General features: G+C 38.1%; 1 protein-coding gene and 1 long non-coding RNA gene across 2 annotated transcripts; both read right to left on the bottom strand.

Moving 5' to 3' along the window:
• Window positions 1–571: 571 nt before the first annotated feature.
• Window positions 572–15,973, bottom strand: LOC121140886. Its single transcript, XR_005877837.1, has 3 exons — window positions 15,963–15,973; window positions 12,040–12,042; window positions 572–1,615 (listed from the first exon to the last, which is right to left on the bottom strand). It is a non-coding gene; the product is annotated as an uncharacterized LOC121140886 (long non-coding RNA).
• LOC121140885 (heterogeneous nuclear ribonucleoprotein A3) lies at window positions 992–2,787 on the bottom strand. The gene has a single exon (XM_040747457.1). It carries the CDS (start codon window positions 2,757–2,759, stop codon window positions 1,686–1,688), a length of 1,074 nt encoding a protein of 357 aa, XP_040603391.1. The 5' UTR covers window positions 2,760–2,787; the 3' UTR covers window positions 992–1,685.
• Window positions 15,974–17,706: the final 1,733 nt, after the last annotated feature.

Genomic DNA, 17,706 nt, shown 5'->3' with positions numbered 1-17,706 from the left:
TACAACTATTAGCTTGTATGTTAGCTATTAGCCCTAACATAACCCTTCTCCAAATCCACATATCTCATATACTTTCTAGTTGTTTGTTTCTTTGTTTAATTTTAAAAGACACCAATTGCTAGAATTCAGAGTCATTTTGTTTCAACTCAATTTAAGATATTTCCTAAAATACACACCAATACTTTCATAACTTTAAAAACTTTAAAATCCAGTGGTCAATAGTCTGAAGTTGCCTTATCACCCCCATGTGACATCAGTGTGTTCCATAAACATAAAGAGAGTTATAGAGTGATATATGGCAAAGGTTTTCCTTAGAATCACAAAACAGTCTTAATGCAGATTTCTATCTTGCTATCTCAATTATTTTGTCTTCTGTTCCAAGAGAACAAATAGTAACAAAATTCATATTGTATGCCTAATACACCTTTGATAGCCAGCTTATTTGTCATTAAATGCACTATATTTTCTATAAAGCAATACTTCCAGGTTTCTGTATCGTATGCATAAACAACTAAAATCATATTCATTTTAATCTTTAGAATCTTCAAGAATCTAAAATGAGTTTTTTGGGGGGGTTCAAACGAGTGACTTTTATTCCTCTGCTCTGAAAAGTTGTATGGTGGGGGACACTAAAAACCAAGGAATAATAATGTGCTTTGGGACTTTGCATCTGAAAAGCAGAACCAGGTATCCACCAGTTTGCTCAGACACAGCATACTTAGTGGTCCTGTATTAAAAGACTGTTAAATTGGAAGATGAAATACACCCACCACCCTTCAGTAGAGTGTGATATAAATATAAATACTTTTATACCCCAAACTATTGGCAGCAGTTTCAATGTGATCAGGGTAAATGTGGAATGGAGATGTTCTTAACACGGTTAGGACTCAATGAAACATACTAAAACCATGATTACATTTTGAAATAAAATGCACAAAACCCAAATAGGAACTTTTGAGATCTTTTTCATTTGAGAGTAATCTTAATGCTATTAAATTCACAAATATGCTAATTTTATTACCCAATCCTAATTATCTAAAACACACATTGCAAACATACAAATATCTATTCTCTCCACATGTCAGCGCCCACTCATAGTTTTGGAAATGGGAAGAATAGATTCCCCTTAAATTGCAAGTCAGTAGGTGTTTCTTTACAGTTAACTTTAGCAAAATTCATACAAAATAGTAATTAACAATGATCTTCTTTACTTGTTAACTCACAAGGAAACACCTTCAAAACTGCATTTTTGTTAAAGTTTCTGTACTAAAATGTAGAAAAACTGAACTACACAAATATTGAAAAGTTAAAAATTCCTTAATTTTTTATTCCTGGTACCACTACCACAATTTACAGGGCAATATACCTGATGTAATGAAAAGAAAAAGAGAGACAAAGCTACAACAGATAAAGACCTCAGGAATGTACATCTAATTGACACTACATCGCATTAATCAATAGCTGCACTGTTTGCAAACTGTGGCTATGACAGTCCTGAACAAGAAGGGTTTCCTGTTTAAGCTGCAGTAACTTTTCTTACTATGGATCATCGTTCCTCCTGTGGCAGATTTTTACAGTTCCTCTAATGCATTTAGGATGACTGTCTCAAAGTAACCTGCAGCTTTCCTGACAACTCCTCGCTCTCTCTCCTGCTAAGAACTGTAGCCCTTTTCTGCTGTATTTTTTTAAAACCTTCTGCTACCATATCCACCACTTCCACCACCAGATCCATAGCCACCACCATAGGGACTGCCTGAGCTTCTTCCACCAAAACTGCCCCCTTTCATGGGTCCATAATTTGATTGCTGTTGTCCACTATAATTTCCAAAGTCATTATAGTTACCACCACCACCATAGTTACCTCCACCAAAATTTCCTCCTTCATTGTAACCATCATATCCTCCTCCACCACCACCATATCCACCACCCTGGTTTCCATATCCTGGTCCACCACCACCATAGCCTCCTCTACTACTGTAACCAGGACCGCCACCATAGTTGCCACCATCACCTCCAAATCCATTATATCCACCATCACCACCTCCATAACTACCTCTGCTGCCACCACCTCCACCACCATAGCCTCCTCTTCCACCAAAGTTTCCACCACGACCAAAATTACCTCCACCACCTCCAAAGTTTCCTCCACGACCCATAAAGTTACCAGATCCACCTCCACGACCTCTCTGTGATCCAGCAGACTGCATCTCTTGTTTAGAAAGAGCCTTTTTCACCTCACAATTATGCCCATTAATAGTGTGGTATTTCTGAACAACAATTTTATCAACGGTGTCATGATCATCAAAAGTTACAAAAGCAAATCCTCTCTTTTTTCCACTCTGCCTGTCTTCCATAACTTCTATGGTTTCAATCTTGCCATACTTTTCAAAGTAGTCTCTCAGATTATATTCTTCTGTGTCTTCTTTAATACCACCAACAAAAATTTTCTTCACTGTTAAATGGGCACCAGGCTTTACAGAATCCTCTCTAGAAACGGCTCTCTTTGGTTCCACCACACGCCCATCAACCTTGTGTGGCCGAGCACACATTGCAGCATCCACCTCTTCAACACAAGAGTAGGTCACAAAACCAAAGCCCCTGGAACGTTTTGTTTGGGGGTCTCTCATTACCACACAGTCTGTGAGTGTGCCCCATTTCTCAAAATGTTCTCTTAAGCTATCATCTGTGGTTTCAAAGCTCAGACCACCAATAAACAGCTTCCTCAACTGTTCTGGTTCCTTTGGATCATGGCCCTCCATTTTGAGACCGGACTCGCCTCTTCCAACTCGAGTTCAATATCTAAAATGAGTTTTTTTTTAACTACTGAAATTTATGCCTTTTTCACTAGCCCTTGTCTGTTCCCTTTGTCACATCTCCGTTAGAAAAAATGGGCATGACCCCAAGTGTGGTTCTGAAATCATTGCTCTGTAAAGATATCCATCTGTTCCTTTCATTGTCTTCCTAGTCATATCTCACTGGGTTTGGGACTTCCAAACACATTTCTGTTACTGTCAGCGCTACAGAGCCAAGAACTTCTTGGACAAACAAACTGCATTACAAGCTATTGCTGTATGTGTGCTCATAAGACTTGCCCTTGTCTGGATCCGGAACCCCTATGGAAGAGGAGAGTGTGGAATGTTCAGCAGGAAGTAAAATGTACTTGGTGTTAGATTTGGCACAAAAACAGCTATTTTAAAGATGAATACCAGGTATCATAAAATAAAGATCATCAGATTTTTAATGAACATGGCATTTAAAACCCTCCCTTTCAGAATGTGGTGATACTTTAGAAACTGATATTTTCCATGAATGTGTTAAACAGCTTCAACCTCATATATTCTACTTGACATAAAAGTGAGGATAAACGGCATATAAGATACATGAGAAGTAATTAATTTGTTTTTTATGTTCTAGAGTATAGTTACAGGGGCAATTTATAGAGTACAGTATCCCTGTTGATATGAAGTATATTTTTTCCTAGTGTGTAAATACTCCCCTAAGAATTCTGCATCAATTACTTCTGAGTTTCTAGGTCTTGAAGTCAGAATGTCTGTAGGAGTGTGTGTGTGTGTTTACATTTTACTATGTATAGATATATGCATGTGAGTGAAGCTACTTGGGGAACATAGAAGAGGGCATCAGATTCCCTGAAACTGGAGTTACAGGGAACTTGCTAGATCTGAGTGCGAAGAACTCAACTCAGGTCCTGTGCAAAAGTTATAAGTGCACTTAAATATTGAGCCTTCCCTCCAACCCCCAGAAGAATATTTCTTGAGATCATCTATTTTCAAAACAAGGAAATTATGCAAGTTTTCCAATAAACCAGATGTCTCCAGAATAGACAACAGAAATAGTGGTTGTAAAGGTAGGATTTTGTCAACTTCATAAAACTTAAGTCCCTCAAAAATAAGAGGGATCTTCAGTTGAGGAATTGACTACATCAGATTGACATGTGGACATATCTATGGGACATTTTCTTGGTTGCTGATTAATGTGGAAGGGTGGTCCTGGGTTTTACAAGAAAGCTGAGCAAGCTGTGGAAAGTCAGCACAGTCTCTGCTTTAGTTCCTTCTTCTGGATTCCTGCTTTGGCTTCCCTCAATAATGGACAGTAACCTGTGTATCAAATAAACCTTGTCCTCCCTAGTTGCTTTTGGTCATGGTGTTTCGTCACAGAAACAGACAGTAAACTACGGCAGTAGTGCTGTATCCTGAAACACATTTATCCAAGTATCACAGAGTAATCTAAACCGTCCATGGAGTGGACCAGCTAGCTGTGAGAATGGAAACAGAACAAGATACCTTATCTTATAAAAATGTGTAATTTCATGGCATATAGAAACAAGTGTAAATATGTGATGGTACCTGTTTCTGGGTCATATTCCTGTGCTTGGAGACTGCCACTGAGTCTCCTATCCCAGCAGGAGCAAGGCACCCCAGCATCCTGGTCTCCATCTCCACCCACATAACCAGGACCAGGTAAACCAGGTCCTGTTTATAGGCCACATTCCTGTGCCTGAACTCTGCCACTGAGAAGCCAGTGCACCCCAGCAACCCAGTCTCCTTCTACTCACATGGAACTAGGACCAGGAAGAGGAGAAATACCAGAGTATTGGACTTTCTTGCAACCATCAAAAGGGAACACTGGTTCCCTATTCACCAGGAGAGGAAGAGGCTCTTTCTGCACCCACTGGAAGAAGGGAGGGGAAGGAGACAATACAAAAACACACTCAGCAACAGAAAAAAAGGACACTACCAGAGTCTAGAGATCTATACCAGCAAGATTCCAATATTCAAATGCAAGTGAAGCAGTAGAGAATGACATTAAATATGACTTCATGATAATGATCGAAGCCCTCAAAAAGGATATGAGAAAATCCCTTAAAGAGTTGGAAGAAAAAACAAAACAAAAAATGCAAGAAATGGAAGAAAAAGCAAAGCAAATTTGCAAGAAACAAGTCAAACAGTGCAAGGGTTGAAAGCTGAAATAGAGACAATTAAAAAAAACACAGTCTGAAGGAATTCTGGAAATAGAAGAGCTGGGCAAATGGTGAGGTACTACAGATGTAAGCGTAACCAACAGAATACAAGATATGGAAGAGAGAATCTCAGGTGTTGAAGATACACTAGGAGAAATAGATTCATCGACCAAAGATAATCTTAAGTCCAACAAATCTCTATCACAAAATAACCAGGAAATATGGGACACTGTGAAAAGACCAAACAAATAATACTAGGTGAAGAAAACCAACTCAAAGGGGCAAAACACTTACTCAACAAAATCATAGAAGAAAACTTTCCCAACCTAAAGAAAGACATGCCAATGAAGGTACAAGAAGCTTACAGAACACCAAATAGAGTGGACCATATCCAGATTATACAGCAACAGTCAAGCAATCCAGGCAAGAGCAGTTTCTTGCCCAAATGGCCAATCTTGCCATATTGAAAGCAAACTCCATAACAAATTTCTTCGATGCCCATCTTCCTCTCAGACGTAATTGGTGCTGCCAGGAGCAGACATTTATCATTGTCAAGAAAAACCTAAAATCTTTTAAATGCCATTTCCTGAAGGTCTTTGAAAGGTTTGAAGACTATCTATCTCAAATATATTTCTGTATATCTAGAAATCCTAACTTACCTAACTATAAATTCTGACTATTATAAGTAACTATCTATAGTCTGTATTTAATTATGCATTATTTTTAAAAGATCAGTAAAAGCACAATACTTAATCATGAGAAAAATACACATCACAAAATTGACCTTGAATTTGTATCAAATAAAAAACCATACCCATACCATAATTCCCATTTTTACCATTAAAAAGAGATTGGCTGTGATCATTAGTCAATTATAAACAACCCCATTTAAATGAAAACAAAGATTTATAAACAAGATGGGAATTAGGACGTTGCTCATTCCAAACTGCTTCGTGCTGGAAGGGGGCGTTGTTCATACCATTGGGATCATGACAAATCAGAAACCCATATAAGTCCTTAGTTTCAGGGTCTGTAAGACTGTATCATCTTAGCTGTTTTAGATGTTGAATCACTTGGGCCATTGCTTACGGGGGTCTTGGTTCATCAAACCACAGAAGCCTGGAAGGAATCCTCAGCTTTTTATTTTCTGTAGAAACATAAACAAAAACTCCTTTTCCAAGTAACATATCCTTATACTTAAATTTTGAAGTCAAAGCATTTTCAAAAGATATAAGTTGAATTAATTCAGCAGCATTTATAATCAAGTGTGCTTTAGTAGTTGTTCCTTCCTTAGCAATGAAAAAACTGAAAAACATAATAGCATACAGTATTCAGATTTTCTGGGTATTTTCATCTTTACGTGGTTTATTTATCTATTATTATTATTCCATTTCTTTTACTTTTATTTATTTTTCTCTGAGACAGGGTTTCTCTTTGTATATCAGCCTGCCTCTGCCTCTGCAGCAAATCCTCCCTGCATGTGCCATCACGCCCACCACAGCAGGCTACTCTATTTATTTACCACTATGTCATTTCTTTTTCTTTCTCAATCTTCCGTATATTTTTAAACACACTGTAAACCTTTAGATGTTTTTCTTCATCAAAGTCTGACTTTACTGTAAATCTCTGATTTTTCTGGCCATGTGTCTCATCTGTTAAAACCGCGGCTGTTTAAACTGCAGTTTTTCCAAGATGGCAGGCGTAAGCGTGATTTCGCTTACCGCCTCAGTCCATGCTGACATCTAGCAAAAGCTGCCGGCCTAGAGATGTGGTCACTGCCACTTCCAACTGTACCTATACACTTTTCATTAGCAGAGCCTCTTAAAAGAACCTTGTTGGTTTTATTTATGCTGAGTCAGGAAGACTCCCTTAAGCAAGCCGTGTGAGTCTTTGCTTGTCAATATCAAAATAGAGTACACCTAAGAAAAATGCTGCTACCAAGTACCCATGCTTTTCTCCATTCTTTTGTTTCTAAAATTCCTTTAAAGCTTTTGTCATTCTGCGTGGAAATTCATGATCCCACTCCTGATCACCATTATGTAAAGGGAAGCTTTTCCCCTGAGAGAAGCCTTCCCGCCAGCCTGGTTCTAGAGCCGCAGACCACAAAAAAAATCCCCTCAAAACATAATATTCAAGACCCCAAACATACAGAATAAAGAAAGAATATTAAGAGCAGCTAAGGAAAAATGTCAAGTAACACACAAAAGCAAACCTATCAGAATTATACTTGACTTCTCCATGGAAACTCTGAAATCTGGAAGGTCCTGGATAAATATTCTACCAAGAATAAGAGACCATGGATGCCAGGCCAGACTACTATACCCAGCAAAGCTTTCAATCATTATAGACAGAGAAAACAAGATATTCCATGACATAACCAGATTTAAACTATGAATATCCACTAATCCAGCCATACAGAAAGTTCTGGAAGGAAAGCTCCAACCCAAGGAACTTAACTACAACCAGAAAAACATAGGCAATAGATAATCTCACTTTACCAACAGGCAAAAAAAAGAGGGTGAAAATCCACACACAATTCCACCAACAACAACTCCAAAACAAACAAAAATGAGCAATCAATGGTCAGTAATATCCTTAATATCAATGTTCTTAATTCACCCACAAAAAAACAAGTTAAAAGAATGGATTCGAAGACAGAAACACACCTAGCTTCAAAGATAGACATTACTTCACAGTTAAGGGCTGGGAAAAGATTTTCCAATCAAATGTATCCAAGAAACAAGCGAGGATGGCAATACTAATATCTAACAAATTAGACTTTAAATTAAAATCAATCAAAAGAGATGAAGGAGGTCATTTCATACTCATCAAAGGAGAAATTCACCAAGATGAAGTCTCAATTCTCAACATCTATGCCCCAAATACAAAGGCATCCACATTCATAAAAGAAAAATTACTAAAGCTCATATCACACATAAGACCTCACATAGTTATAGTGGGGGACTTCAACATCCCACTTTCCCCACTAGACAGGACCACCAGAAAGAAACTTAACAAAGAAACAAAGAAACTAACAGAAGTTATGACCCAATTGGGTTAAACAGACATCTATAGGACATTCCACCTAAACACAGAAGAATATACCTTCTTCTCAGTGCCACATGGGACCTTCTCTAAAATCGACCACATACTTGGAAACATGTCAAACCTCAATGGGTACAACAAAATTGGAATAACCCCCTGTATCTTATCAGATCACCATGCATTAAAGATAGAATTCATCAACAACTCAAATTTCAGAAACCCTACAAACACACGGAAATTGAACACCGAGCAATTGTACCATTCTAGGTCAAGGAAGAAATAAAGAAAGAAACTAAATACTTCCTAGAATTCAATGAAAATGAAGACACAACATACCCAAACTTATGGGACACTTTGAAAGCAGTGCTAAGAGCAAAGTTCATAACACTGGGGAAGTGCCCACATAAAGAAACTGGAGAATAGTCACACTAAATAATTAACAGCACCACTGAAAGTTCTAGAACAAAAAGAAGCAAACTTACCCCAGAGGAGTAAATGCCAAGAAATAATCAAATTGAGGGCTGAAATCAATAAAGTAGAAACTAGGAAAACAATACAAAGAATCAATGAAACCAAGAATTGGTTCTTTGAGAAGATAAACAAGACAGAAAAACGTTTATCCAAACTTACCAAATGGCAAAGTGTCAACATGCAAATTAACAAAATCATAAATGAAAAGGGGTACATAACAATGGGCACTGAAGAAATCCAGAGAATCATCAGATCATACTTTGAAAACTTGTACTCCAGAAAATTCAAAAATTTAAAGGAAATGGACAATTTTCTTGATAGATATCACTTGCCAAAATTAAATCAAGAACACATAAGCAATTTAAATAAACCTATAACCTCTAAAGAAATAGAAGTAGTCATCAAAAATCTCTCAACCAAAGCCCAGGTCTAGATGTCCTCAGGGCAGAATTCAACCAGAAATTCAAAAAACAGCTTGCACCCATTCTCCTCAAAGTATTCCATGCAATAGAAGCAGAAGGGTCTTTGCCAGTCCTTGTACAAAGCTTCAATAACCCTGATACCCAACTCACACAAAGACATAACTAAGAAAGAGAACTTCAGACCAGTTTCCCTCATGAACATTGATGCAAAATATGCAATAAATTACTGGTAAATTGGATCCAAGAACACATCAGAAAACTCATCCACTATGATCAAATAGGGTTCATCCCAGGGATACAGGGATGGTTCAACATACAAAAATCCATCAGTGTAATTCACCATATAAACTAGATGATAATCAAAAATCACATGATCCAATCACTAGATGCGGAAAAAGCCTTTGACGAAATCTAACACCCCTTCATGATAAAGGTCTTGGAGAGATCAGAGATAACAGGAACATGGCTAAACATGATAAAAAGCTGTATACAGCAAATGAACAGCCAAGATCAAACTAAATGGAAAGAAACTCAATGTGATTCCTCTAAAAACAGGAACAAGACACAAGGCTGTCCACTGTCTTCATATCTCTTCCATATTGTACTTGAGGTTCTAGCCAGAGCAATAAGACAACATAAGGAGATCAAAGGGATACAAATTGGAAAGGAAGAGGTCAAACTTTCTCTATTTGCAGATGATATGATAGTTTACATAAGTGACCCTAAAATCTCTACCAGGGAACTCCTACAGCTAATAAATACCTTCAACAAAGTAGCAGGATACAAGATCAACTCAAGAAAACCAGTAGCCCTATTATATACAGACATCAAAAGACTGAGAAAGAAATCAGAGAAATATCACACTTTACAGTTGCCACAAGCAATATAAAATACCTTGGGGTAATGCAAACCAAACAAGTGAAAGACTGGTATCACAAGAACTTTGAAACTTTAAAGAAAGAAATTAAAGAAAACACCCGAAAATGGAAAGATCTTTCATGCTCTTGGATAGGTAGGATCAACATAATAAAAATGGCAATCTTACCAAAAGCAATTTACAGATTCAATGTAGTCACCATTAAAATCCCAGCACAATTCTTTGCAGACCTGGAAAGAGCAATTCTCAACTTCATGTGGAAAAACAAAAGACCTGGGATAACTAAAACAAACCTGTTCAACAATACAATGTCCGGAAGTATCACTACCCCTGACTTCAAGCTCCATTATAAAGCTATAGTCCTGAAAACAGCTTGGTATTGGCACAAAAATAGACAGGTAGACCAATAGAATCAAATTGAACACCCTGATATAAACTGATAAATGTATGAACACCTGATCTTTGACAAAGAAGCTGAAATTATACAATGGAGGAAAGAAAGCATCTTCAAAAAATGATTCTAGCATTACTGGATGCATATAGATCCATGTCTAGTGCCATGTACACATCTTATCAAAGACCTCAACATAAATCCAGCCACACTAAACTTCTTAGAATAGAAAGTGGGAGGTACCCTTGAACCAATTGGTAGAGACCACTTCATGAACATAACACCAGAGTACACACACTGAGAACAACAATTAATAAATGGGACTTCCTGAAACTGAGAACCTTCTGTAAGGCAAAGGACACTGTCAACAAAGCAAAACGGCAGCCCAAAGAATGAGAAAGGATATTCACCAACCCCATATCTGACAGAGGGCTGATCTCCAAAATTTACAAAGAACTCAAGAAGCAAGTCTCCAAAACATCAAAGGACCCAATTAAAATGGGGGATACAGAACTAAATAGAGAATTCTCAATACAGGAGTCTAAAATGGCTGAAACACACTTAAGAAAGTGCTCAGCATCCCTAGCCATCAGGGAAATGCAAATCAAAACAACTCTGAGATACTAGCTTACTCCTGTCAGAATGACTAAAATAAAAAACACCAATGACAACTTATGCTGGAGAGGATGTGGAGAAAAGGGAACACTCATCCACTGCTGGTGGGAGTGCCAAATCATACAGTCACTTTGGAAATCAGTATGGGGATTCGTCAGGAAAATGGGAATCAGTCTACCACAAGAACCAGCAATTCCACTCTTAGGCATATACCTAACAGATGCACGTTCATACAACAAGGACGCCTGTTCCACTATGTTCATAGCAACATTGTTTGTAATATCCAGAACTTGGAAGCAACCTAGATTCCCATCAACTGAAGAGTGGCTAGAGAAAAAGTGGTACATTTACACAATGGAGTACTATTCAGCATCAAAAACCAATGGAATCTTAAAATTTGCAGGCAAATGGATGGAACTAGAAGAAACCATCATGAGTGAAGTAACCCAGTCACCAAAAGACAAACAAGGTATGTACTCACTCATATATGGTTTTTAGGCATGGATTGGGGGAATGCCAGCCTACAATCCCACTGCCAGAGAGTCTGGGAAACAGGAAGAACCCTAAGAGAGATATGCATGGTACCCCAGAGAAGGGGGATGAGGAAAGATTTCCTGAGCAGATTGGGAGCATGGGGGGAGAGGGAACCAGGAAACGAGAAGGAAGATGAGGAGGAGAGAGAAAGACATAGGGAAGCAGAAGGTTGAGTTGGGCAAAGAATAGAAGAGAGCAGGTTGAGAGACACCATCATAGAGGGAGTCATTATAGGTTTGAGGAAATATCTTGCACCAGTGAGATTTCCAGAGATCTACAAGGATGACACTCACTGACAAACTAAACAATAGTGGAGAGACTACCTTAAATTAAATGCCCCTCCCTGGTAATTAGTTTGACGACTGCCTCTGCCTCCTGGGTGCTTGGATTAAGGTATGTGCCACCACTGCCTGAAATCTATGTCTAACTAGTCTGGCTCGCTCTACACTCTGATCTCAGGCAAGCTTTATTTGTTATATTATAAACAAAATATCACTACACTCCCCAGGTGCCAGGCATATACATGGTGCCCAAATACATATGCAGACAAACTACCAAAACACATAATAGTAAATAAAGCAATTTTTAAAATTAACAGTTTTGTCTTATCTATCAAACCAGGAATTCTTTAAGATGAGAGCTCTTTTCTTTCTTTTCCCTGAGTCGCTCTCCTATATTTTGTTCCCTTCCATTTTTGTAGAAATACAGACTCTCAATTAAGAACAAAGCAAAATATGACACATAAGTCACATATTCAAAGTTTTGTATTCTCTTTTCAACAAAATTAATGCCTATAATTCTAAAAATCAATTCAAATATGTTCTTTTAAGTAAAAAAATGCTGTCAAAATCTAATATTACTTCTGTTTTCATACACATGGGGCATCATCACTATCCCCTAGCTAATCCTAGCCATTGTGTCATTTATCATGTAACAGAAGTTAATACTTGTCAGAATGCTAGCAGTATTCTGAGTCAAGTGGGAAAACTACTAAAATATAGGCAAATAGAGCATTCCAAAGGACCAGACTATGTAGTTGAGTAATTATTAAGTGTTCTGAAGATTTGTCCCACTCACTGAAGACTCTTCAAGTTATTCTTGTTTACAGTTTATAGAACAATGAAATTGTTCAAATTATGGCCATCCAATGAACAGAAGCAATGTGATACATAATTAGTCTGTTTTGTTTCTGCTCAGTTTTGTCTGAATTTCTCTTATTCAATATATAACTAGCTTCCACAGGGCACAATTTGGGTTTCGTTAAAAAAACATCATAACCAGGCGTGGTGGTATATGTTAATTTTCAGGCATCTATACTGGTCTGCCCTTGGAGTTCAGAGAAGATAAGCCCTCAACTGCAGCCGCTAAGAGTACCGCCTGTGCACATCCACTACATTCCCTTTTAAAAAGACCCTGCCCACCTCCCATCTTTCTCTCTTTCTCTATCTACCCTTCTGTCTGTCTGTTTCTCTCTCTGTCTCTGTCTGTCTCTGTCTCTGTTTCTGTCTCTCTCTGTCCCTTTCTCTCTCTCTTTCTTCTTCTCTGCATTTTTCTCTGTCCCACCCCAAGCCTCCCTTTTCTCTTCTGATTCTCCTGTCCCTAGAGGCTGGTCTCCTCTCTCCCCTCACCCCTTTTCCCATTCACTTCCCCCTAATAAAAATCCCACCCACTCAAACTCTGTCACATTGGTCTCTTTCTCTCATGTTCAGCTTTTTAAAATTACAACAGTGTATGTCTGTAATTATAGTCCTTGGGAGGCAGAAATTGAAGGACCATAAGTTTGAGGCCACCCTCTGCTTCTTACCAAGTTTAAGACATGCATGGAAAAGCCCCACTTCACCCTTCCCTAACAAGAAACCACTATGATTTTTAAAGCTCATTCTTAAAAATTAATATTAATTAAGCTTTGTACTACTGAATAGTATTAGCAGAAACTTTTTCTATAATTTAAAACTCAAAAATTCAAATTTTTCCATGACTTAAACTTCAAAACAATTTCTTGTGTCATATAGCAAATCATCAGTCTCTTGGGGCAACTCTAGACAAGTTCACAGAATGCCAACTACATCAGTGAGTAGACAATGAATCTGTGTAATAAGTAAGCTCTGAAAATATATAGTTTAGTTTGGCTCCAATTGACAATAATGACAAAATACCTTAATGTAATAATTGTAAAGAGAATCCTTTTTCTTTGAGAGAAGCCTTCCCGCCAGCCTGGTTCTAGAGCCGCATCAGTCCCAAATAAACACACAGGAGGCTATATTCATTATGAAGCTGTTGGCCTTGCTTGTTTCTTACTGGCTAGCTCTGACTTAAGTAATTACCCCATAATTGTTAATCTAAGTATGTCTCTTACTGGAGAATAGTTCCAGGCTTCCTACCCCATGGCGTCACATGTCGACTCTCTTGTGTTTCTCCTTCCCAGAATCCTCCTGGACTCCTAGTCCCACCTATCTAGATTCCTATTGGCTCAACAGTGCTTTATTAACAAATGTCCGGACTTCCCCCATCAAATAATAGTAGTGACAAGTTTTAATCTGTGATGAACTGAATGTCAGTGTCCCCTCCCCTCATATAAATGTTAATATCTAAACTGTACTGTGATAATAATAGGAGGTGTGTCCTCTGGTAAGTGATTGGGTAATAACAGTAGGGCTTGTATGAATGAAATTAATATTTATATAAAAGGGGCTCAGAGAATGCGCTCACCCTGTCAGAAACGATCTGAAAATTGACAAAGACTCTTCAGAAGTGGACTGCATCAGATTCCTAACCACTGATTTGTAACCTCCAGAACAATGAGAAATAAAATTCTGTTATGTATGTTACTTGGTCTACAATATTTTGTTACAATAAACTGAACTGGCTAAGATATATGACTCATTAGAAATTTTTCTAATTTTTGCACTTATGTCTTCAGTTTATTATGGACTAATACTTTAGACACTTTAAAAAATTGTGTTGAAAAATACCCTATCAAAATATTCAAACAGGTGAAATAAAATAGTCATGTGTTTACTCAATGAATATTTTTGTTTTAATTACTTTATTAATTGGGTTGCTCTCTGCAACCCAAGAGAGTGAGAGCCAGTCCCTCCTCTATCTTATAATGGGTCACATCTGCACCTCAGACCATGACCAAAGGGTGTGGCCACCACCACAAGTTCACTGCCAAGGCAAGATGCCACTACAATGGGATATTTTTAAATCCTTTCCTCTCTTTTTCATTACCTTTTTAAACAGGTGATAGAGGGTCTTAATTCTATAAAAAGGTGAAATCTGGCAAACAATGACAAGGCATGACATATGGTAAGCAGTTGGTATGAGAGAATGACAACAAAAAAAGTTACATAACTTTCCTGCCACAGTTTACTCTGTCTCCATGATATGTTTAGAAGGTCCTGGAGTGCCACTTGGCATATTTTTCTCCCTCCCCACACACCCCCTCCTTCTCTAGACTGTACCCATGTTGCATGAACCCTGCTGCTATCGTGTGAGAAAAACTGCTCACACACACAATTCTCCAGCTCTGTTATTAATACCCACATCTGATTTCCCACTATTTCTCAGGCATTTTTGATTTCACAACATCCTAAATATGATGCTCTAATCTCACTAGATTATTTTCTCCTTCAGAACCAAGGATTTACAATTTGATATAGAAATTTAGTCATGTCTCAGCTCTCTTCTACTTTCAAGGTAATTCCAAAACGTCTATCACAAGTTTAGGGGTTCAACATTGTCTGGCCTTGCCACCAACAACTGCCTTTTTATCTGATTTAAGCATATGATTGTTCTTTAATTTATGGACCACAGGATTTATTTCTAGGATCTCGTATGTACTTGGACCATGTCTGGCACATCACTACACACAAAGTAATGCATGGTAAATTCATCTTAGTGATATACAGAATAAAACAGATTACAGAAACGGAATATAACATTATAATGTCACAGAGGATGGAAATCTAGATATACTATTCCTGATACCATGTATTATACATAGGCCACTTGCCTCAAGAAATAACCACTAGTTAACATCATTGCATAATATCTAAAGAACTTGACACCACATACTTCCTTCATAGGACATAGAGAAATCAAGTTGGTGCTGACAAGAAAGCTTCCTCCCCGACGGTTAGCTTTCATAATACCAGAAAATTACCAACCTTTGAACCCTGTAAGCTAAAATAATGACCAGCATGGCAAGATATGCCCCTGGGTACAATAGTGGTATGGGTGTTATTTGGTAACCAACAATGATCTGAATGAAAGCCCATTTCATAGGAGGAAACACATGCTTGGCTAGGAAGCACATGCTTGACTGTGTACATATGGCCAAGAACCAATGGTTGGGGATCCCATACATCATATGTCATATGTACCTATTACCATTATCTTGTTAAATGGACAAAGTATCAAATTATCCTCTAAATATGTATCTCTATACCCATAGAACAGTTACACTCTCAAACCTTTTCAGAGAAAATTCTTTGTGAAGTAGATAGTGGCAAATGCAGAAACCCACAACTGGTAAAAGTCTAACGAGTAAGTATCAGTGGATGGAGTTCTGAACAATACATCTGTATACATCTGTATCACATCCCTTCCCCCAAGCAGGGGACCAACTCAGAAGAGCAGGCAGAAAGACTATAAGAACTAGCGATAGAGTGGGAGTGTCTCCAGGACAAGCCCAAAGCTCATGGACTGACGGCACCTGTGGTTATCTACATAAAACCTGTACAAGACCAATCCAGGAAACATTCCAGCATGGAGAGACTTCAGGCTCACTTAGCCTCTACTCCTACAGGTGTGGTGTAGCTCCTTATAGGTTAACTAAGCTCCAGTTGATGGCTTCACATCTATGAATATGTGGGCATCACAAATTGAACTCAGTTGGCGATGAGGGTGGGGAGGGGTAGGGATAGAGGGGAAGGGAGAGTGAGAATGGAGGATGGGTCTGAAAGGAGTTATGAAGCAGAGTGGGGATGAATATAATAACAATATATAGTGAACATTATGAAATGATCAAAGAATATTATCTTTTATTCTGTTGTTTTTTAATAGGGAAAATTTTTATTCTCAGAGCTCTTTAGAAAATTCAAATGGAAAAAGGAAACTTCTCTTTTACAGGATATGACTTAGTGCTATGGGTTGACTACATAGCTTCAAGAGATATGCTGAAGTCCTGGGACCCATATTCAGAATGTGACCTTACTTAGGAATAGAGTGATTGTAAGCAGTTAAGATGAGGTCACATGGGAGTAGAAAGACCATTTAATTAAGTGTAACTGGTGTCCATACAGAATACCTTGTAAAGATGGAAACAGAGACTAGAGTGATGTAGCTACAAACTAAAGAAAGGAAAAGTTGAGAGCCATTACCAGATGCTATAAGGTTAACCTTGATTTTAGACTCCTGGTCTGTAGTCTACAGTTGAAAGAACAAATTGCTGTTGGTTTAAGCAACTCAGTTTATTGTACCTTGTTCAGCAGGTCTCAGAAGCTAACACAAACATAACTAAACTTGACAGAAAATTTTAGGAGGAGGCCAGATGAGCAAGAGAACATGGGCAGTGTGACCAGGCAGGAAAAGGGTCTAGGTGAGGTCAGCAGGTTTTCAGAAGAAGCTGACAAAGGTACGGTTCTTACTCGGCAATGCTTGCTAAGATGTGGCAATCAGTGCCTGGAGAGGAGAGGATCCTGATAACTGAAATTTAGTGTGAAAACAAAATAAATGACACTAGTGAATGGTCTGGCTGAATTAGATAGATTTTATCTGCATTTCAATGATAAACTAATTAAATGAAACTCAGGGTTTATTCAGATGTTGGGGCAGCTGTTTGGTTCCCATCACCAGTATCTGTGGTTCATAACCTCCTCCATCTCCAGCTCTAGGACATGGGATGTATTCTCTGGGCTCTGTATCACCTGCACACTCACACACACACACACACACACACACACACAATTAAAATTAAAAATAAATTTTAAAAAATGAAATTCAGATGTTCACCACAAAGCATTTGAATTTCCATATACTTCCCTAAGGCATGTTTTGTATAACATCAGTCTACAGCTTTGTTGTTTTCTACAAGGGAACACAACATTAGTGTCTCCTGCTGGCCTGTGGGAACCAGGGTTTGGCTCACCTAAGGAAGTTTCTATCTCATGGGAGTGATAAGTGGAGCATTGATTTTACAGTGCCAAATTTAAAAACTTATAAATAGTTCCTAAAATTCTTTACCAGTTTATTGGCCACAAGACATCCCTTTCTTAAATGTTGATTTTCATCCATCTTTAGGCTGGCTGAATTCTCTCAATAAAAGTGTCTTTCCTCCTTTTCAATATTAGTAACCCAGTTGTTCTAAGTT

Source organism: Mesocricetus auratus, unplaced genomic scaffold, assembly GCF_017639785.1.
Source record: "Mesocricetus auratus isolate SY011 unplaced genomic scaffold, BCM_Maur_2.0 Super-Scaffold_100006, whole genome shotgun sequence".
NCBI classification, from domain to species: Eukaryota; Metazoa; Chordata; class Mammalia; order Rodentia; family Cricetidae; genus Mesocricetus; species Mesocricetus auratus.
Note: the sequence above shows the minus strand (reverse complement) of the source record. Positions and strands in the feature narration are given on the sequence as shown.

What these genes read in the sequence shown, in the direction of transcription:
- LOC121140885 (XM_040747457.1), bottom strand. Translation starts at nt 2,759, where the DNA reads ATGGAGGGCCATGATCCAAAGGAACCAGAACAGTTGAGGAAGCTGTTT.